The 23,717-nt window shown below is 38.1% G+C and overlaps 1 protein-coding gene and 1 pseudogene across 1 annotated transcript in view; both read right to left on the bottom strand.

Annotated features, from left to right (window-relative positions):
* LOC105886704 overlaps nucleotides 1–1,425 on the bottom strand; it is a 2,759-nt pseudogene extending 1,334 nt beyond the window's left edge.
* EML5 (echinoderm microtubule associated protein like 5) overlaps nucleotides 1–23,717 on the bottom strand; it is a 167,328-nt gene that overhangs the window by 17,559 nt on the left and 126,052 nt on the right. Inside the window, exons 28-31 of the mRNA XM_012803403.2 lie at nucleotides 20,894–20,972; nucleotides 17,363–17,492; nucleotides 13,457–13,555; nucleotides 8,491–8,511 (exon numbers count right to left, since the gene is read on the bottom strand). Of these exons, the coding sequence (XP_012658857.1) occupies nucleotides 8,491–8,511; nucleotides 13,457–13,555; nucleotides 17,363–17,492; nucleotides 20,894–20,972 (329 nt within the window). The remainder of the gene's footprint in view (nucleotides 1–8,490; nucleotides 8,512–13,456; nucleotides 13,556–17,362; nucleotides 17,493–20,893; nucleotides 20,973–23,717) is intronic.

Below are 23,717 nucleotides of genomic sequence, written 5' to 3' on the forward strand. Positions count from 1 at the left end.
AAAAAAAAAAAGAAAAGAAAAGAAAGAAATCACAAATCAAAATAGCACCATCGTGGGAGCTAATGATGTGAAATTCACCAACTGTAGCCAACACACAGGTCCTATATGCTCCACAAATATACACAGACACAGTGTGTTTCTGGGGCTCGAGGGTCAAGAGCAGCTTGCAAGCCCCAAATTCAATTTTCCCAACATAGGCTCCACTAACAATCTTATTATCAAACCAGATGCGCTGGAGCAATTTTTCATGTCTCTCTAGTACTCTTAAGCAGATACCACATTTGACATCCCAGAGACATCCACTAACACCCATCTAATCCCTGTATTCATGACAGGGCAATGCCTTGCTTATGCCCACTGAAAAGTACCAACAAATTCACAGGTATTTGTGCTCCAGACTTTGATGATACTGTCGCCAGAGGCAGATGAGATGTACTTATCATCAAAGTCCCCTACATTGAAGCAGTATGGTGGCCAGCCAAGGAACCTGTGTAAAGTGGTATCAGTGGCAGAAGCCATGTCCCACACAGCAATGGATGGTCCTTGGAAGAGGTCACCATCCATCCATTTCTGAAAGTGTTAAGTACAGTATGGCTTCCTTGTGGTGGATCAAAGTGGTAAGAACTTCACCTGTGTTCACATCCCAGACTCTCACTGTAGACTCTAAAGAACCAGTTACAATGACAGGTTCATCATCCTGGAGACAACACAGATCCTGTTCACACTTTCAAACATTCCAGGCTGGTTTTATCCCAAATCTTAATAGAATTATCTCATAGGCCACTGATAATTTTTTCATCATTACACTGGAGTATAAACAGTAGACCTTCACCATTCTCAGAGTGGCCCTGAAAGTGCCTCTACAAGTTGTGTCATCCACACTGCCAGTTAGATTCTATAATCTCTATAACCTGGATTATATTGGGATATAATTGACCCATAAAATTAATTGGGAGGTCCATCTGTGGGTCTGTTTGTAAAAAGATACTGATACCACTCCCTTCTTTCTGAAAGTCCCCTCCATAGAGGATCAGTGTGTACCATTCATTCCTTATGAAATCACTCACTGCCATTCTTTACATAACAACTTTGCTGCACACAGAGACCTGGCATCCCAGCAGAAAAGAATGTTTTCAGCCATAATCTAAGCCTTGCTCTGGTAAAGCAGTAATAAAGTCGCACTGCAACATGGGCGTCAGTAAGAGTTAATATGTCCATTCTGATAATGATACATCATGAAATAAGATGTTCCACAGACCACTGGTCAAAGTATTTATTACACGAATCTTATACTTTTTGATAGTTCTCTTCTGATGTCCTCTTTCTGGAGATGATCATAGATGATATTCTCTTGCTTATCTGTCAAAGAGTATTTTTCTTTGGGAACTCATCTTCATTTTGATCTTCCATAACTGAAGTATTTATGAGCTCAACGATCTTGTTCTCAACCACTGATTTGGGCTTCCTGGCGACCCTGCTTCATTCTCCCTGTGCAGCAGCAAATGGCCTGGGCGTGGGCAGAGGCAGCTATCACTATCTGCTATCGCACCCACTCCAGCTCTCCCCTCAGTGGAAACAGTGTATCTTCACAAACATTTTAGGCTCAGTTTCCTGCATAGACAACCAGCATCGCTCCCTTTTACATTACAAATTGGATCTCAAAAATCAAAGTTTTAAAGGATATTCTTTCTCTCTCCCCTAGTTTACCATTGATACAGTGTAATAAAAACTGAATTTTAAAACAAAATTTGAACAAGGCTATTAGATGTGCCAAGTGTATCTTGCCCTTCAGTCTTTGTAGTAGTCAACTCTTTGCAGCATACCCAGCACCCATTGTATCCTCTCTTCTTAACAAAGTTCCAGTTTTATTCAGGAATCCACTCCTACCTAATGGAGCTTCAAGGGAAACAAAGTGAAGGCTCAACTGATAAGTTTGAGTCCATTGTTATAACCACCCCTATCCAGCTCCTCTCCTTCTAAGGCCCAACCTCAGCGTGATTTATCATATAATAGTTTAGTAACCCAGTTAAACCAGTCACAAACATTTCCCTGGTGTCTTCTTAACACATGGTTTTGTTCATGCTCTAAAATGACCCAATCAGACTAAAAAGGACTTTTAGGTCATAGTTATGAAAAGTTATGAAAACTTTTTTCCTTCTTTCTCACTGGATAACAGTAAATAAGCGTGTAACCTCAACTGCTACAGTAGCAATTTTTATGAACACAGATGCAACCAGCCTTACAGGTGAACCTAACACCTAGGATGGCAGAGTGGAAGAGATACAGAGCACCTGGGTTCTGGATGGCATGGTGGAGCTCAGGAGGTCACCCTCCCTCTTCACTGCTGTATGCTAATGAGCGTCTCCTTCCTGTTGTGGAAGGCACACAGAGGATCACTAACTTCATTAGAGACAAAAGATGTTCCCTAGTGTCCACTGAAAACACATCTCAGTGGTAATTATACCATATCTTTTCTAATGTATGTATTTATTCTCCCATATTCCAAAGTTACAATTTAAAAACTTTCTCTCTCTTTAAACCAATACCCACTTCCCTACCACCTCACTTTCAGCTGACATAAGAAATCTAAAGTCATGAGACAGGAGTTTAGCCATCCCTAAATCTGCCTGTCTTCTTGTATTTTCACCTGAACAGCCATCACTTCTATCTGTGGATAATTTCTTCTTGCCCAACTGATTTCTCCCAAAGTATCCTCCCATCTCATTTAGCTAACTGGTCAAGGAAAAAATTAACAATTGGCCTTGATTTGTCGTTGTAATACCCCCATATCCAATACATCAGAAAAAATTACTAGGTTTACTTTCAAAATATATGTCATATTTGTCTAGTTCTCTCCACGCTCACTCCTAGCATCCTTGTTTAACTACCTTTTGCTTGGACTACTGTAACAGCCTCCTAATTTTCCAACTTCATCTCTTGACCCTCTACATTCTTAATAGTGTAGTCGACCAGGCTGTTTTGGCACTGAACATCTGCTTTTTTTGGGAAGTCTAGTATTTTGGTAGTTATCGCTGGGTTTTAGGCCTGTATCACCAGCCCTCAATAAAAACCCTGAACTCTGCCTCTTAACTGGGTTTCCTTGGGCAGAAACACCCTATGTGCACTGCTGAATTTGGCTGTTGGAGGAAGCAGCAGGTTCTGTGAAACTGTGGGTTGGAGGGACTGTTGGCGGAATACAGAAAGCCCATGACTGGACCCTCCAGACGCCACCTCATCTGTCTTTTCCACTAGCTGTTTACTGTAATAAACTATAGCTTTAAGGACAACTACCTCTGAGTCCTTCAACTTCGCCCGGAGAATTGCTAAATGTATGGGAAGTCTTGGGACCCCCGAAACAGATCTCAGCCTGGAGCCCCTACATCAGTGTCTTTCAGCCTTTTTTATCTCACAGTATACTTGAATCTGTAGGTAAGCCTCCACAGCACACTTAAATTATGTTGAAAAAAAGAATACCCTTACTGTGCTTTGAATTTCTTTGGAAAATAATTTAATGATCTTTAAAAATTTTCGCAGCACACCAAAGCTGTGGCACACCAGCTAAAAACTCACCTTCCTAGATCATGCTTCAGCTATCATTTCTGTATCATTCCTGCCCTCGCCAAATGTTACCACCTCTGAGAAAGCAAAGACTATTTTATTGCCATCATCTCATTTGTTTTTATCACACTTATTGCCATCTTAAATCAAGTTATTTTTTAAACTTTACTCATTTATATTCTCTGTTTCTCTCTGGGGCAGGGATCATCAAACTTTTTCTATAAAGGGTTAGATAAGAGACAAAACTGAAATTATGTAGATTCTTGTGTAGTAAGAGAGAAAGCAAATTTCCACAGAATTTTTATTGATGAAATTCACTGAGTAAAAATTTTTATAATAAAGATTTAATGTAAAGAATAACATTATTTTTTGAATAGATAACATTTCACTTAGCTGAGGTTCAAAGTCAGAGTTCTCTATCATCAAAATTGGTGGCAAATAGAGCGGCACTTGTGGCTCAGTGAGTAGGGTACCGGACCCATATACCGAGGGTGGTGGGTTCAAACCCGGCCCCGGCCAAACTGCAACCAAAAAATAGCCAGGCATTGTGATGGGCACCTGTAGTCCCAGCTACTCTGGAGGCTGAGGCAAGACAACCACTTAAGCCCAGGAGTTGGAGGTTGCTGTAAGCTGTGTGACGCCACGGCACTCTACTGAGGGCGACAAAATAAGATTCTGTCTCTACCAAAAAAAAAAAAAATTGGTGGCAAATGTTCACATGTGAATTCTGATCTGTAATAAGAGTTCACACATTTCCACTTCGAAAATGTTCTTTCACATAGATAGGTATTACCAAGTAATGGTATTAGTCCACAAGCATATGATTTTCCTTGAGCATATTAGTTGCTTGGAAGGCATTTAGAAAATTCTATGAGAGCTCTGTCTTGATATTTGCCATGTACTATTTCACATGCATTACATTGCAGAATCATTTTCCTCCCCCCTCTGTGAAAGGGTCTCACTTTGTTACCTAGCTAAAGTGCAGTGGTTTCAAGATAGCTCATTGCAACCTTAAGCTCCTAGGTGTAACTTAAGCAATCCTCCTGCTAGTAGCTAGAAGGATAGGCATGCTGTAGTACTTGCATTTTGTGCATGTCTTAGTACAGAGACAAAGTTTCATTATAGTGCTCAGGACTCCTGGCTTCAAGCAACCCTTCTACCGTGGTCTCTCAATATGCTAAGATTATAGGTATTAGCTACTGCACCCAGCTAATTGCACAATGATCACTTTATTTTATTTTATTTTTTTTTTTTTGAGACAGAGCCTCAAGCTATCCCCTTGGGTAGAGTGCCGTAGCATCACAGTTCACAGCAACCTCCAGCTCCTGGCGTCAAGCGAGGATCCTGCCTCTGCCTCACAAGTAGCTGGGACTACAGGCGCCCGCCACAACGCCTGGCTATTTTTTGGTTGCAGCCATCATTGTTGTTTGGCGGGCCAGGGCTGGATTTGAACCCGCCACCTTAGGTGTATGTGGCTGGCTCCTTAGCCGCTTGAGCCACAGGCGCCGAGCCACAATGATCACTTTAAATTGAAGGTCAGGTAGACGTTATCAACTGTAGAGTTAAACTGATTTTTGAAATGTGGCAATTTTCTTGTCCACTTGCATCATCAACTGAAATATGCTGCTGGAACTGCAGTTTGAGCCCTCAACTCTTTTAGAACTGCTTTTGTTAAAAGGTAATAGTCTTAAATAAGTTCATTTTCTCTAGACACCTTTCTTCACCTGCTGCAAACACAATTTAATTAATTGTTGGTATGTCAGTAAATAGCTTTTCTTGATTGGCTAACCAAAGAACCACTCAGAAACTTATTTTGGTTGTAGCCTCTTTTATTCTTTTCGTCGTAGGTAGAGTGCCCTGCTGTCATATCCTCATAGCAACCTCAAACTCTTGGGCTCAAGTGATCCTCTTGCCTCAGCTTCCAGAGTGGCTGAGACTATAGGTATGCACCACCACGCCCAGCTAGTTTTTCTTTTTTTCTTTTCTTTTCTTTCTTTTTTGAGACAGAGTCTCTCATTCTGTCACCATGGGTAGAGTGCCTTAGCAACCTCAAACTCTTGAGCTCAAGTGATCCTCTTGTCTCCAAATCCGGAGTGGCTGAGACTCTAGGCATGCCCCACCCAGCTAGTTTTTTTGTTTGTTTGTTTTGCTTTGTTTTTTTCAGTTTTTGACTGGGGCTGAATTTGAACCCGCCACCTCCAGCATATGGGGCCAGCACACTACTCCTTTGAGCCACAGGCGCTGTCCCAACCCAGCTAGTTTTTTTCATTTTTTGAGACAGAGTATCAGTTTCTTCCACTAGGCAGAGTGCCGTGGTATCATAGCTCATAGTGACCTCAAGCAGTCTTCTTGTCTCAGTTTCCCAAGTAGCTAGGACTACAGGCACCTGCCCCAACACCCAGGTGTTTTTAGAGGCGGGGTTTCCCTCTTACTTAAGTTGGTCTCAAACTCCTAAACTCAAGCAATCCACCCACCTCGGCCTCCCAGAGTGCTAGGATTTCAGGCGAAGTTTTTCTGTTTTTAGTAGAGATAGCGTCTCATTCTTGTTCAGACTGGTCTCAAACTCGTGAGCTGAAGCAATCTACCTACCTCAGCCTACCAGAGAGCTAGGATTACAGGTGTGAGCTACCACGCCCAGCCCTGTAACCTCATTTTCATTTTTATTTTTGTGAAGAGAATTTGCTGTGATAAGATACTCTGTTTTAAATTTTCTAATTTTTCTCAATGTTGCTTTCCTATGAGTTGGGAATATTGTGATGAAGCTATGTGTGAAAATGTTAATGTATATTATATTCTTTTAGCACAGCTATGGTGTCACTACATTATAAACACAACACTTGGCTTGGCACCTGTGGCTCAAGCGGCTAAGGTGCCAGCCACATAGACCTAAGGTGGCGGGTTCGAATCCAGCCGGGCCCGCCAAAACAACAATGACGGCTGCAACTAAAAAAAACAGACAGGTGTTGTGGCGGGTGCCTATAGTCCCAGCTACTTGGGAGGCTGAGGCAGGAAACTCACTTGAGCCCAGGAGTTGGGAGATTGCTGTGAGCTGTGATGCCATGGGACTCTACTCAGGGAGACAGCTTGAGGCTCTGTCTCAAAAAATAAATAAATAAACAAATACAACACTTATGTGTTATGAGATAACACAATTATCTCATTTGATAACAACATAATCTATGCTTCACTGTGCCTTAAAAATTACGACATTCAGACTAGTTTTCTTCCCCCTCCCTTGTTTTAACAATTTGGAGATTAAAAAACAAAATAAAATGTTATGATATAGTAATATACAGAGTGCTCATATATATCAGAGTGACACTGTGTCACTGGAACTTGTGTGTGCTGAACAGCAGTGCAAAGCAGTAGTAGTGTCACAGTCTCTGTGGTTACTACGAGGCCATTGGAGAAAGTGTGAAATTGAACAAACATGGCTGTTTTGTCAACAAACAAACCTTTATTTATAGATACAGAAATTTGGATATTATATAGTTTTAGTGTATCCTAAATGTTATTCTTTTTCCAACTGTTTAAATTAGTAAAAACTACCTACAGCTTATGAGCCATATAAAAACAAGTTGTGGGCCACTATAGTTTGCCAACCCCCCACTCTTTCGTTTAATCAGGAGAGCAAGGACTTTTTCTATCGTGCTGGATGAATTTGTGGTTAAATAGTCAAATCACAAATCATGCTTTGCTATGGAAGAGGGGAGGGAAACAGGTACAAATTGCTGGGGAATGTTTTGTTATTATCAATCTACAAATTCTTATTATGTTACATAAACTGAAAATACAGTTGAAAAGTCTACTTATTGACAGATAGGTAGTGTTAGGAAGAAAACAAAAGAAAAAAAAATTGAAAGAAAAAAAGCCCGATTATTATAATATCAACAAACAATGGATACACATTACTGTAATAGCTTTTTAGGCCTGGCATGGTGGCTCATACCTGTAATCCTAGCACTCTGGGAGGCCGAGGCATTTGAGCTCAGGAGTTTGAGACCAGCCTGAGCAAAAGCAAGACTCTACTTGCTTTCTCTACTAAAAAATAAATAGAAAAACTAGCCAGGCATATTGGCCCAGGCCTATAGTCCCAGCTACTCGAGAGGCTCAAGTCCAAGAGTTTGAGGTTGCTATGAGCTGTGATGTCATAACACTCTAGCCAGGGTGACAGAGTAAGACTCTGTCTCAAAAAAAAAAAAAGCTTTTTAAATTCACAAAGCCAGGATTAAAAATCAATAATAAAAAGTTATTTTTAAATCTTTTAATAATCTCTTTAGCCAATATGTACAATAAATCAAATTGTATATAAAAATAAATTTTAAAAATATGTCATTCTAAGGCAATAAAATTTACTGATTTATATTTAAGATTAAGTTTAAACCAACCTCCAGGCTTGGCGCCTGTGGCTCAAGTGGCTAAGGCACCAGCCACATATACCTAAGGTGGCGGGTTTGAATCCAGCCTGGGCCTGCCAAACAACAGCTATAGCTGCAACCAAAAAATAGCCAGACGTTATGGTGGGTACCTGTGGTCCCAGCTACTTGGGAGGCTAAGGCAGGAGACTCGCTTGAGCTCAGGAGTTGGAGGTTGCTATGAGCTATGATGCCATGGCACTCTACCCAGGGGGACAGCTTGAGGCTCTGTCTCAAAAAAAAAAAAAAAAAACCCACCTCTATTTTCACTAGCTACAAGACACTGGCAAGTTATTAACTACCATGAATTTAAAAATATATATTAAAAAAATAAAAAATATATATTGTTCTGGACTGAGTTCAGTATCATGACATTAAAATGTTACAGTCTTCATTTAAAAAAAAACCTATAGGTTTTTTATAGATATATAAGTTCAATATCTTATTATTTTACAAAAATTTAGGCTATCATTACCAAACAATAAAACTAAAACAGAAAGTGTTTAATTTTTCTTACCTGACATGTCTGCTGAATCACCTACAAAGAAAAAATAATTATCCATAAATAACATAAATACTAACAGTAAAATGTGTAAAAGTTCAATTATCAAATAATTTAAAATAATTTAAATGATAAAGTATCATATACAAGATTAATTTTATTACATTTAATTGTGTTCAACTACTCGTTTTAATTATACATACCTATTCTATGTATGATCTTTAGTCTTTCTTTATATAAAACCTTTTTCTTTATATTTAATGAGTTACATAAAATTTTAATTATAAAAACTTTAAAAATAATAGCGATATGATTTAAATTGATGTGATCCTTATTTTGGTTTATAAAATGCATTGGTAATAAGCCCTTTGGAGTTTTCATGCATCTCTTATCTCCAGGAAGGAATTATTATTATTATTCTTTCTTTTATTGTGTTAAGACATTTATATTCTACATTTAGAGAGATTCACATGTACCCTTATAGGATGAACCATAGGCGTGATCCCGCCAATCACGCTCCCTCCTCCAGGAAGGAATTAGATATAAACCTTCTGAGAGACATGATGGCAAAGGTTACCACATAACTCAAGAAAGAAAAAAATGTTCTTTCTTTTAACTAAAAATTTTCCATATGAGTAGAAGTTTGCCAAAAAATGTGAAAGCCTATGCTCATTAAATTTGTGGTGGAAATATCTATTAACCAAACCGTAAAAAGTGATAATCTTTAGAGCAAGGAGCAAAATTTAGGAATTTTAAAATGACAAAGTGACCATTTTTGCTTTCGTAGAGCCTTATGTCCATATGAAATAATGATTTCAAGGATATATTGTTAACAAAGGCCCATACTGCCTTGACCTGGCACATGAGGAAAAAAAGTAAAGAATGTACTTGAGTTTGCTGAGTGGACCACATGGGAAATGCTATTTGTAGTTCTGAGCACACACTAATACCAACAAAATGGTGAGAGTGCTCAGCACTATGCCATGTGAAAAATGGTTGAAAGACAGAGAGTGTATGGTTTAGAGATCAGGCTTGTCTCTTAATAGCTACAGGGTCTGGTACAAGAGTACAAATGAAGGCTTAAACACCATTGGTTTAAATATTTTAAAGTTGACAATCAAGATAACAATTATGAAGTACAGTATGCCCCTCTAATAACGTAGAAAGCCTGGTATAAATTTAAAACTCCTTGGAGAGCTAACAACCTGTCCCATACTCTTCCCACCCCCAGAGCCATGGAAACTCCTGTGTGATGCTACAGACTGAATGTATGTGTCCTGTCCAATTTTATACACTTGTACCCTAATCTCCAGTGTGATGGTTTTAGGAGGTGGGGCCTTTGGAGGTCACTAGGTCATGAAGGTAGAGCCCTAACAATGAGATTAGTGTCCTCATAAGAAGAAACAGAAAAAAGAATATTTTTCTCCACCAAGTGAAGATATAGTAAGAAGATGGCCATCTGCAAACCCTGGAGAAGACCCTCACCACAACCTAGCCATGCCAGCATCCTGATCTTGGGATTTCCAGTCTCCAGAACTATAAGAAATAAAGTTCTGTTGTATAAGCCACCCAGTCTAGGGTATTTGTTACAGGCAACTCAAACTAAGTAAGGCATGTGGTTACCCATGTTTTGCACATCAAAACTCCATCCATTGAACAGCTACCCCTTGGCCATCCCTCAAAGGCACACTCGTTGGCTGTACTGGCGGCCACTCAGAGTATGGAACTCACAGTAAAGGTTCACTGAGTTCCAGAAGTAGGTTCAGGACCATTTGGTAGAGAATTCTGGAATTTCAGATACCTTAAGTATGGCCCAGTGGAGGGGTAGGCTCCCTTACGGAAAAGAATTTCCATGTTTTCATTTACACTTTGTATGGAACGTAGGTAGAGGATATCCACGCTGGGCCTTCTTGAGGGGTATAGCTCAGAGGTAGAGCATTTGACTGCAAATTGGGCCTTCTAAAAAAGAACTAGATAAAACTCAGAATATTTCCAAAACTGGAAAACAACATCATAGGAATGAGTGATTAGATGTTCTAGTTCCCCGAGAATTAGAACCAATGAGTAGCAATCACAGACAGACATTTCTATTCTACGTGAAGAACCACTTTATAACTGAGCCTTATAGGGAGAGGCTAGATTACTTCATCAGGCATTAAGAGGTGGTGAGGTACAAGCATATAATGATGGACAGGATAAAATAATACACTTGGGCCTTGAGATTCCATGATTCTAGCCACAAATAAAGATAAATTTGGATATAACTGGTTAAAATACCCCAACATAAAATACTTCAATTCCTCTATGATCTGTATTATTTTTTAACACAAGTAACAATAAACTTTTTAAAACAGTGCTTTGTGCTGTTGGAAGTAACAACCAACACAATTCTCTTCATGTTCAGAAGAGGAAAAAAAAAGTCCCTCCTCATTCTTTGATTCTCCCTTGAATCTATCTTAATTAGTCATCAGTAAAGCATTTTTATTATCATTTTCTGGAAGGGTATACTAATATGTACTATAAATAAAGTTGCTTAACAGAGGGAGAGGAAAGAAGAGGAGAAGAAGCAAAGTTAAGAAACGAAAGAACCATACCTTCTAGAATTCTATTTGCAGAATACAAATTCCACTAATACAGGGATTTTGTAGCTGTTTGTATCCCAAGCAACTAGAACAATTTCTTACAAATTGCAGATGTTCAGTAAGTTTGTTGAATAAATGGATTTACTTGATAAAAATTTACTGAATAAAAACTACTGTGTTTCCCCCAAAATAAGACCTACCCAAAAAACAAGCCCTAGCAGGATTTCTATGCATTTGTTAAATATAAGCCCTACCCTGATAATAAGACCTATCTGCACAGCCATGCCATGCATTTTGGCGCAGAGTGGTAAGGAAGACTGGAATACCTTTTATCTGCCACAGCTCCTTTCTCCAAGCTGTTCGCACTTGCGCGGGTGAGCGTGTGGTGACCATGGTGGCAAACATCCTATTGCGCACGTGCGAACGGCTATAGGAAAGGAGTTCACGCATCACTACTGCCAGCCCCACCAACAAGGTTGGCTCCCCCTGTCAGGTTCCAGAAGAAAATGACTTAACTGTATTTGAATAAATGTAGACTGTTGTGTTATACTTAATAAAAATAAGACATCCCCTGAAAATAAGCCCTAGTGTATCTTCTTGAGAAAAAATAAATTTAAGACAGTGTCTTATTTTCAGGGAAACATGGTATGTGCCAAGATGCACTGAGCTACATGATCTCTCATTCCTCAAGGAGATGGGCCTTCATTCCTGTGCAGAGTGAAAATAGTACTTTGCTTTCAATAAACTTAAGCCAACCAGGGACGGTGTTTACATATAAAGATTGGAATATTTTCTATATAATAGGTGAAGAAATAATCTATTAACTTTTTAAAATTAACTTTAAGAGGAAAGGCTAGGCACAGTGGTTCATGCCTATAATCCTAGCATTTGGGAGGCCAAGGCAGATAGACTCCCCTGAACTCACAGTTTCGAGACCAGCCTGAGCAAGAGTGAGACCTGATCTCAAAAAATAGCTAGGCGTTGTGGTGGGCACCTGAAGTCCCAGCTACTTGGGAGGCTGAGGCAAGAGAATCACTTGAGCCCAAGAGTTTGAGGTTACTGGGAGCTATGATGCCCTCTACCTAGGGTGACAAAGTAAAACTCTGTCTCAAAATTTAAAAAAAAACAAAAAAACTTTTAAGAGGAAAAAGCTACACAGAAAAGAAAAATACAAGGGTCTATGCAGAAGAGCTGTCGAATCCAGCTCCCAGAGAATGAGTTCCCAACTGATCAGTTTAATACTTGCATGAGAAATGAAGATATCAAAAGCACAAACTATCTTAGTCAAGAAAAAGAGACAACTGAAAAGCTAGCTTAGCAATCAAGGCCCACTGAAGTCCAACTAACCCACTAATTTTAATAACTTTTCCAAACTATACCAGAGTTGTGAAGATCTGACTGAGCAGATCTATTAGGCTACATTCGTAGCAGTCATGGTCGGCAGGTATCTCCTAAATAAACCTGCTATCCTCTATAAAGGAGGATAAACCTGCTATGCTTTATAAAGTTATAGCCTTTGTTTTTCCACAGAGATAAAAGACAACAGGTGCATTTCAATTTCAGCTGGTGAAATTAAATCGACACCAAAGAAAAAGGCAGAAGAGATTTACCAACATGAAACATACTTGGGTTTTCCCTTCTTTCTAGCCTGACCTCTACTGAAGCAGGTTCTGCCCTCTCAGTCTAGTTGTGTGGCTCCCCTTACACACCATTTTCTCTTCAAATCTTCTTCTGCCTTTTTTTTTGTTTTTGGTGGTTTTTTGGCCTGGGCCAGGCTTGTACCTGCCACCCCTGGTACAAGCACCCTACTCCTTGAGCCACAGGCACCGCCCTCTTTTTCTGCTTTAAATGCTATTGAATTAAACCTTTTTGCTAATCAGAAATTCCTGCTAAAGGATCCCAACCATTTCAACCATACAAGTTAATTTTAAATCCAAATCATCTAAACTAATTCCAATAATCAAAGTGAGTGACGGACGTAAAGATACTTGGAAGAAATAGTATGGTATAATTGGGTGTATATTTTATATAAATACAGATTTTGAACAATCCATGTATATATATATACATACATATATTATACATGTATATATATACACACACACATGTGTATATATATATGCATATATATGAGAAAGAGTCTTACTTTGTCACACCCAATAGAGTACCATGGCCTCATAGCTCAATGCAACCTCGAACTCTTGGGCTCAAGCCATCCTCTGATCTCAGCCTCCCAAGTAGCTGGGACCACAGACATCCACCACAACACTATTTTTAGAGATAGGATCTTGCTCTTGCTCAGGCTGGATGCACATATTTTAATATTTTCCTAGAATATTGAATTTATTTAAACAAAACAAATGCGTCAAATTGTTGCTTTTTAAAATACAGAAACATACCTACTTGGCCAGTTGCCACTATGTTGATAAACTTGGGGTGCTGATTCACAGTGAGGCACAGAATATCATCATTATGTTCCTGATAAAAACTCTGAGAACCTGCGAAAAGAATTTGAGAATTAAGTGAAAAACTTAAGACATAACAGACAAATGCATTTATCTAGAGCTACAAACTACTCTTACTTGCTTAGTCATTACATATTTTTTGAGCACTTACTATGTGTATATCATCATAAGGATAGAAAAATGATTCAGAAAGCTGTAAAGGGATGGAGCTCTGAAAGGGATAAACCATACAATACCAAATGTCACCAGAGTGTTAGGGATCAAAATGCTGTGAGAATTCATAGGAGAAAAGATTATTCTCATCACAGGGATGTGGCATTCCTGGACTGACCTGGATTGATTTTGTAAATGTGAAGGTGGGTAGGGAAGGGCATTTCTGGTAAAGGAACACCAAGAAAAGACAAAGAAGCAGGAAAATGCTGGGCATGTATAGAAATAGTTCATTTTGCTGACGGGTCATGCTGAAGAAGAGTAATATGGTTGGAAAGGCAAATTGGAACTAGAATTATGGAAGATTTTGAATGCTAGCCTATAATTTTTCTGTTTTGGTTTCCTAAGAGAAGGATTCACCAGTGTCACACAAAAACCAGTGGTAATTTTCCATTTAATAATTTGGGCCATATTTACTCATATTTTGTATGTAATCTGCATTTAGCAGGAAAGGCATCAAAGTTTTTGATCAAAGAAATAATGTGATTCATCTAGCAGCAGTGATAGTGAGGAGACTTTGTAAAAGTATGACAGCAGTCCATGCAGGAAGTAATAAAGGTCAGTTTTTGCAAGTAAAATGAAGAGGTTGAAAATGAGGTCAGAGCAGTGGGTTGGATCCAAATTATAAAGGATCCTACAAAAGCAAAATAAAAACAAAACAAAAAAAATTCAACAATTATGTTTAACAGACCGAATACAACTTTAAAACTTCTTCTCAAGTGAAATGTACTTCCTGTTTTCCAGGGCTGAGAGCTCTATGACTAATTATACATCAGGAAATTAAAAATAAAATTACAAAGCTCATCACCTGTAGCTCAGTGGCTAGGGTGCTGGCCATATGCACTGGGGCTGGTGGGTTCGAAACCGGCCTGGGCTTGCTAAATGACGGTAAGTAGCTGGGTTCATCTGTTGGTTCTCTTTTCTGTTCCATAAATCTACCTCTCTGTTTTGTGCCAGTACCTCGATGTTTTGATCACTATAGACTTATAGTATAGCCTGAAGTCAGGTAATGTGATACCTCCTGATTTGTTCTTATTTCTGAGTAATGTATTTGCTACTTGAGGTTTTTTTCTGATTCCATATAAAATGAAGTACTATTTTTTCAAGTTCTTGGGATTGCATTAAATCTGTAGATTGCTTTGGGTAGTATGGACATTTTAACAATGTTGATTCTTCCCAGCCATGAGCATGGTATGGTTTTCCATTTGTTAACATCTTCAGCTATTTCCTTTCTCAGAGTTTCATAGTTCTCTTTATAGAGATCTTTCACATCCTTTGTTAGGTAAATTCCCAGATATTTCATCTTCTTTGGCACTAATGTAAAAGGAATAGAGTCCTTGAATATATTTTCAGCTTGACTATTGTTGGCATACATAAAAGCTACTGATTCGTAAGTCTTGATTTTGTATCCTGAGATGCTGCTGTATTCCTTGATCACTTTTAAGAGTTCTGTAGTTGAGTCCCTGGGATTTTCCAGGTATAGGATCATATCATCAGCGAAGAGTGAGAGTTTGGTCTCCTCTGACCCTATCTGGATACCCTTGATCGCCTTCTCTTGCCTGATTCCTATGGCTAAGGCTTCCATTACTATGTTGAATATCAGTGGAGACAGTGGGCATCCTTGCCTCATTCCTGATCTGAGTGGAAATGTTTTCAGTTTTACATCATTCAATATGAAATTGGCTGTGGGTTTGCTGTAGATGGCCTCTATCAGTTTGTCCCTTCTATGCCTATTTTCTTAAGTGTTCTGATCATGAAAGGATGCTGGATATATTATGAAAGGCTTTTTCTGTGCCAATTGAGAGAATATGGTCTTTTTTATTTTATTGATGTGGTATATTATATTTATAGATCTGTGTATATTGAATCACTATGTAATACTTTTTAAATGGCTCAAATATTAAATGAAAATTGCCACTGACTTGTCTGATCCTGGTGAACCCTTTTCTATAAGAAAGCAAAATAGGCTCTGCACCCATAGCTCTGTGGTTAGGGCACCAGCCACATGCACCAGGGCTGGTGTGTTCAAACCCAGCCAGGGCCTGCTAAACAACGACAACTGTAACAAAAAAATTAACTGGGTGTTGATGGGTGCCTGTAGTCCCAGTTACTTGGGAGGCTGAGGCAAGAGAATTGCTTAAGCCCAAGAGTTTGAGGTTGCTGTGAGCTGTGACACCAGGGCATGAGGGCAACATAGGGAGACTCTGTCTTGGAAAAAAAAAAGAAAAGAAAGAAAAATAGAAAGACCATATTAATGTTTAATACCACTCTACCCAATCACAATGGAATTATCAGAAGGAAAGCCAGAAATAATGTCTAGAATAGATACCCCTCTTTTCTCTATTTTTTTTTTTTTTTTTTTAGACAGAGTCGTCTCACTCTATTACCTAGGATGGAGTCCTGTGGCTCAAGTGATCTTCTTGCCTCAGCCTCCCAAGTAGCTGGGACTACAGGCATCCGCCATCACACTCAGCTAATTTTTCTATTTTTTTTTCTTTTCTTCTTTTTTTTTTTTTTTCTGCAGTTTTTGGCCAGGGCTTGGTTTGAACCACTACTTCCGGCATATGGGGCTGGCGCCCTACTCCTTGAGCCATAGGCACTGCCCTAATTTTTCTATTTTTAGTAGAGACAGGTATCTTATTCAGGCAGGTCTTAAACTCCCGAACTCAAGCAATCCACTTGCCTTGGCCTCCCGAGATAACCTCTCTTCACTTGCAATTTTCAGACTTTATGAAGTTTGCAATTATACATAATAAAACAATTCAAAATTAAATACTTAATGTCACTAGTAGGATTATCACACTGGTCATCAGATGACTCTAAGAGAACTTTTATGTGCTCTTCAACAATCCAATCAGTTAAACATCAATAAATATTTTCTCGCTTTGTTGGATCACACAAGGTTTCATCAGTATAACCAAAGACAAGCAGCTTTCTTAGCTTCTTCGTTGGCTATCCAAAGCCTCAATAAGAAAACCCCTCAAACCAAGCACTCACTCACCAGACATGCTACTTTCACTATCAGAGACAATCATCCATTCGCATGATGAGGTTAAAGGGAAACAGAATGAAAGTTTCACTAAAAATCATGGTTTTAAAATACAGTAAACTTTCACTGCCTTTTTTAAATTTCAAGTTAACTAAGGGTACAAACAACTAGGTTACAATGTTTGCATTTGTTAGGTAGAATCCTTCTTATAGTTGTGCCCTATACCCGTACATGGCCCATTAAGTAGGAGCACACAATCCTTCTCCCTCCTTCTCCCCTAACCTTCACTTCTATGAGAACTTTGCATTATGAAATCTTCACTGTTGTATTATACTCTATTAGGACTGAAATTCGGTTACTTGCAATATTATCAGAAAATCCTTAAATATGAAATCTTTTTATTCTGAACAGTTCTTGTATACATTTTCAAATTACTATCTGTAGTTTTAACAAAGGTTTTTAAGATGCTAGATAAAAATTTCTAAGTTTTGGGCGGTGCCTGTGGCTCAAGGGAGTAGGGCACTGGCCCCATATGCCAGAGGTGGTGGGTTCAAACCCAGACCTGGCCAAAAACTGCTAAAAAGAAAAAAAAATTCTAAGTTTACAAAGTGGAGGAGGGGTAGAAGATCAGGGTTTCCTACCTGTAGCAACATTGTGTAGAATCCCAATGGATGCAGCATGATAAATTATATCATCACCATCGTTTAAATAGTGAACATTATTCCTACAATCTCTTCCTCGATAACCAAAAACAAGCTCCAACACAAGGTCCTATAATAATAATAATAATGATGACAAAACCATTATACAGTTATATTCTTCCTCTATGTAGTCCCAAAATATTTTGGTTGGGAGTGAATTTTAGACTGAAAAATTAGAAGATATTTGTGCTGAATCATGTTAAGCCAATTATTTATTAGGGACCTACCAAAGGTGGCAGACAAAAACTGATGCAATGGTTTCACTCAATATATGATATTCAATGAGGAAACTGGACTTAAGAGTAAATGTGATAATTTATAAATTTTATTTCTTCAGTAATCATTTTGTGAATATGAAATGATAATAACATTTTGTTTTTGCCTAAATTATAACAGTGTTTTATTACTTACCATGTAGAGCAGTGATTTTCAACTGGTGTGCCATGAAAATTTTAACAGATCATTAATTATCTTCAAAAGAATTTCATAGCTCAGTAAGTATATTCTTTTTTTTTTTTGAGACAGAGTCTCACTATGTCACCCTTGGTAAAGTGCCGTGGCATCACAGCTCACAGCAACCTCAAACTGTTGGGCTTAAGTGATTCTCTTGCCTCAGCCTCCCAAGTAGCTTGGACTACAGGTGCCCACCACAATGCCTGGCTATTTTCTTGTTGCAATTGTTTAGTTGGCCCTGGCCAGGTTTGAACTTGCCACCCTCGGTGTAGGTGGCTGGTGCCATAACCACTGCGCTTTAGGTGCCAAGCCACTCAGTAAGTATATTCTTTTTTTTTTTTTTACTCTCTTTTTAGTCAACATAATTTAAGTGTGCTGCAGAAGTTTAACTACTCTTCCAGTAGTGCCAGGAGATAAGAAAGGTTGAAAAACACTGATGTAGAGTTTTTTCTTCCCTCTCAACTCTTAACAGATATCATGTATAGAGCATTTTATTGTCTGGAGAAAGATCATATAAGTAAACTTTTTGAGTCTGTCCATGGTAGTATAAAGTTCTTGGTGATTTTTATTGTTGTTGTTAATTATCAAACATTTAGTGAGCACAGCAAAGGAACCCAGAAACACCTGTAGGGCTCAGAATGTAGTTATAAGATTTGACATGTTTACAGTAGGCTTATTGTGCTTCTGGATTTATTACATTGTAGTTGGACAGTAGCTCTGTCTTTTTCTCTCAGTGTTAAGGACAGGATAAGAACTGATTTTCACTTGCCTGTACTGAGTGTGATTATCATAAATAAGGGATTTCCAAGACTCATGTCTGTAACTTAAGAGTTTAACTATATCTTTGCAGAATTACTATACTGTCAAAGATCACTAGAATGTCTACTACTACACTGAGCAAATGAATGAAGTCCTATGTCTTAATAGTTATTGAGCTCTAACTTTTTGGTAGCTCTCTGATACAAATAATACCAGTTTAGAAGTTAAAAGCCTTTCATATTACAAAATACAATTTGGATGATGGAAGGCTACTCAAATATTGGCTTTCTGCAAAAACATTGCTATGTTAAATTTAGATTATTTGTTTTTTGTTTTTTGTTTTTTTTTTTTTTTGAGACAGAGCCTCAAGCTGTCCCCCTGGGTAGAGTGCCATGGCATCACAGCTCACAGCAACCTCCAACTCCTGGGCTCAAGCGAGTCTCCTGCCTCCGCCTCCCAAGTAGCTGGGACCACAGGCGCCCGCCACAACACCCGGCTATTTTTTGGTTGCAGCCGTCATTGTTGTTTTGGCGGGTCCGGGCTGGGGATTCAAACCCGCCACCTTAGGTGTACGTGGCTGGCGCCTTAGCCGGTTGAGCTATAGGCGCCAAGCGAAATTTAGATTATTTGTAATGAAATATCAATAAATTTGGCTGCTTGAGCAGTTTTAATTTTACCTTAAAAATTATACTCTTCATCATGTCTAAATAATCATCATTATTTTGTTCTATACATAATGCTAGTGTCTTCAATCAAAAAGTTTCAAACTTCAAACACAAAATTAAGCTAGACATATTTCTCTACGTAACCTATTTTGGGCAGCTGAAACGTAACATTCCATACTTTTCTAGATAAAGTTAGAAAAAAAGAAAATGGAATCACAAGGTAATCTGATTCCAAGAATCTTAGTTAAGATTTCATGTGTTAAACACTGAAATACAGTCTGAGGATTCAACCAACCATGGATGAAAAATATGTGGGAGAAAAACCCAATAAAAATAGTGCAACAATAAAAACTAATACAAAGAAAAAACAACACAGTATAACAAATATTTTATGTAGCATTTACGTTGTATTAGGTAATATAGGCAATCTAGAGATGATTTAAAGTACACAAGAGGCTCTGTATAGATCATTTGCAAATACTATGCCATTTTCTACAAGAAACTTGAGTATCTGAGGATTCCAGTATCCATAAGGGGATCCTGGAACCAATTCCTCCCTGATGTGGGGGGACAACTATACATTTTGTGTCCAAAAGAAGAGTATTTCAATTTGTGTTCACTGGTAGTCACGATATCTAATTTGGATACATAACTAAGATAAATTATGTCAAGTTACATCTTTGAAGAATCCAAACAGCACAATTAGCATCAGTGGACAAAAACTAAGTAAACTATCTCTGACAACTGGGGCTAAGGTTCAGTCAGATAACTCTGCAATGCAAGTGTCCACTTTCATTGACCTTCTAAGGCTGGGGTAGGGAGGGAGCTACAAAAATCACCTTCCCACAGCTTTACACCTTGTTTATGCCTGCTTTACACAGGTTGCTTGTTTGCTGCTAATACTAGATTTATAAAATGTCTGCACAACCGTCCTTCTTCTTCAAGTATTGTGGAAGTTTTCTTTGATTAGAAGCAGAGACAGAAGAAGAAATGTCTTCACAAACTCTATACCATGAAAACATCACATGAGGTTAAATTTCCTGATCTGGCATAAGGGTTTAATCTTTATCACATAAATTTAAATACTATTTAGTGGCTGAAATTTACAAGACACTGTCAAGGTATCTGTGATTCTATAAAAAAATATATCATTCATTTATACAGAACTTCTGTAAGTTGACGATCCAAGAGACTGTAACAAACTGGTCAACATAGGGAAGTGGTAGCATAAGGGACTAGGCCTATTATACTGGTATGTACATGTGGTGCATGTCCAGTCTATGAAAATTAGGCTAAATTAAGGAGGTGGTCAATGTAGGGAAGTGGTTAACTATGGAGGTTCTACTGTATTTATGTTTAGAAGTCCTCTGAGGTAAGTCGATTCAGGTGTCAGTCGATGTAAGAGACTGACAAAAAGAGAGAGAAACTGAGGATATCAATCCAAAACTCAGGCACAGGTAAGAGTTAAGTAATCAATTTTTATGACCAAACAAAAAAATTATTCAACACATTTATCTAATGCCAAGACTTAGATATTTTATAAAAAGAAACTCTGGGGACATTTTAGTATCACTGGAGAGTGAGGCTTTCTTACCTCTATAGGTCTCTTTTTCTTGCCAACATTGTTTGTTTGGAGTTTCTCTGGCTGCGGAGGGGCCCTGCTCACTGGGGGCCTAAAACAGAAAAGGAGGAAGGAGAAAAGGCACACAGCATTTCAAGCCCTCACTGAGCCTCCCACCCCTGCCGTTCAGAGAGGTTTCTTTCACACCTTCCCCCAAGGTGTAACTGCCCTTTACACCTTGATAGCTTCTAAAACAGGAAGGTAGAAAGAAAATATTAAAACTTTTATTCATTTTATGTTTAACTCCTTTGGGTATGCTTTAAATGTAAATATTATAAAAGGATAAGAATAGACTACACAAATTAACAATAATTTCTTGATGGGTGCATTATTAACAAAGTCTGGATTATTATTCTAAACATCATACCTTACACATGGTAGTACTCAATACATTCTCCTTCAGCTGAATTTCAATAATAGTTCTAAGAACTTTCTATACTCTTGGCAACATAAAGCAAATCTGAGTTCAAATTTGTACTTATTACCTGTTCCTCCATGCCCTTATCTTCTTCACTTCCTGAAGTCCCTGATATTGGTTTTTGTTTGTTTTTTTTTTTGAGACAGAGTCTCACTACGTTGCCCTTGGTAGAGTGCTGTGGTGTCACAGCTCACAGTGGGCTTACGCGATTCTTTTGCCTCAGCCTCCCAAGTAGCTGGGACTACAGGTGCCCACCACAATGCCTGGCTATTTTGTGTGTGTGTGTGTGTGTGTTATTGCTGTCACTGTTGTTTAGAAGGCTCTGGCTGGGTTTAAATCCACCAGCCTCGGCGCATGTGGCCAGCGCCCTAACCACTGAGCTATGGGAGCTGAGCCATTTTTTTTTTTTAAAGACAGAGTTGCACTTTGTCGCTCTGGGTAGAGTACCATGCTGACATAGCTCACAGCAACCTCAAACTCCTGGGTTCAACTGAGTCTCTTGCCTCAACCTCTTGAGTAGCTGGGACTACAGGCGCCCGCCACAGCACCCAGCTATTTTTAGAGACGGGGTGTTGCCTTGCTCAAGCTGGTCTTGAACTCATGAACTCAAGCAATCCACCTGCCTCAGCCTCCCAGCATGCTAGGATTATAGGCGAGTAACTGTGCCCAGCCTGAGTCCCTGGTACCAAATGCCATGAATCACTCATTTATACTCAAGGGAGATATGTTACAGTCACAATGCAATGTAAACCATACAACACTTGGTAAAAGGTCATTACCACTATTATTATTATTACCTACAACTCTTCCTTTTCTCTTATTCTCCCTATTTACTAAACATTTATCAACTTTTAATTACATAGGAGCTCTCAAAGCTAGCTAAAATTAAAATGTGCTTAGATTTTCAAAATGATTATCAAGTTATACATCTATAAAAAGTAAATGAAGTGTTTTATATCTGACACATGCAATATAAAATAATGTGGGTTTTCATACATAATAAGAAGCAGAATGACTAGTCACTAAAAATGTCCTTATCAAAAAAATACAAGCAACTTTTCAAGTTAGCATAGAAATTTTGGTTTAAAACCTCCTTCATATGCTTTTTGAATGTTCATAAGTAACAAACAGAAGTGAATTCATAGTATTTAACATTTAAAGATATTTATGTTAGAATAATTTCAAAGAATGATAGAACCTTGGCTTTTCTTCCAAGTCAATTTTGTTGATGACCTTTATTCAGTGTTATTATCTGACAACTTTAATTGTAACCCAAACGATAAAAAGGTAATTTTTATTCTATATAATCCTATGTAACATTTAGGTGTATTTTAAGTTTTATAAAGAAAGATCTTTATATAAGGTATATTATTGCTTAAAATGAAATTATATAATGTACAAAATTATACATGTTGAATAGATAAAAGTTTTAGTAAAGCCATTACTTATAGTACAAGTCTACTAATTAAGATGCTATTCAGGTATACTAATTCCAAAGGGAAGAAAGTAGAAAACTATAAATAGAGGTAAAGAACACCAAGTAACATAGCTCATTAATGGTAAATATACAGATAACAAAATTAGGCCTTGTAAGCATAGCAAAGAAAAGATTACCTGGAACCTCTTTTCAGCAGCAGACAAAAAAGGGAAAAGATTACAATATAAATTTGAATTTAACACTGGTAAAATACCTTCTGTAACATATTTTTACAAGTTTAATGAAATTAAATTATATTACATATATTAAAAGGCCTGTTCTTTTGAGTTTATTATTGTATGTATGAAAAGGCTTAAATTATTCCATTAATGGCAGGGAAATCAGAAGAAAGTAGATGAAAAAAGAAAAATAAACTAAATGAGAATTCAAGATGTTTTATATATTGTGAACTTTAAAGCTTGTCATACTTATTTTTCTGCAGTGCAATCTGAATTTCAAATACAATATTTAAGCTTATATCTGCTCTTAAAAATGAGCAGTAAAATGTAAACCAACTTAAGGCTAGCGGTTAGGGCCAGAGCTGCTTTCAAGGAAATTGCCTAAGGAACCTAAGTTCCCCCTATTCTGACCTAAAAGAGTTCCCCAGACAGCCAATCCAAGAAGGCAGAATCACTCAGGCCCATGCTAGATCTGGGACTTTGCTAGTAAAAGATGTACTTATGTTTAAAAACAAACTCCCCTTAGTAGTATATATTAACTGAAGCAGAATTGGAAACAATCACAGAAGTAATTGCATCCATACTCCCATTGAAACCAAGAGGCTTCTTTCCCTGTATAGCACCAATGATTAGTGGTCAGCTTCAGTGGTCATCTAAACTCTGTATGACCACTGCTTGTGACAAAAGGTCATGTCTACATAAACGTCCATTCACATTCAAGAC

The sequence above is a fragment of the Otolemur garnettii genome, unplaced genomic scaffold (genome assembly GCF_000181295.1).
Source record: "Otolemur garnettii isolate 467f Iridium unplaced genomic scaffold, OtoGar3 scaffold00020, whole genome shotgun sequence".
Classification (NCBI taxonomy): Eukaryota; Metazoa; Chordata; class Mammalia; order Primates; family Galagidae; genus Otolemur; species Otolemur garnettii.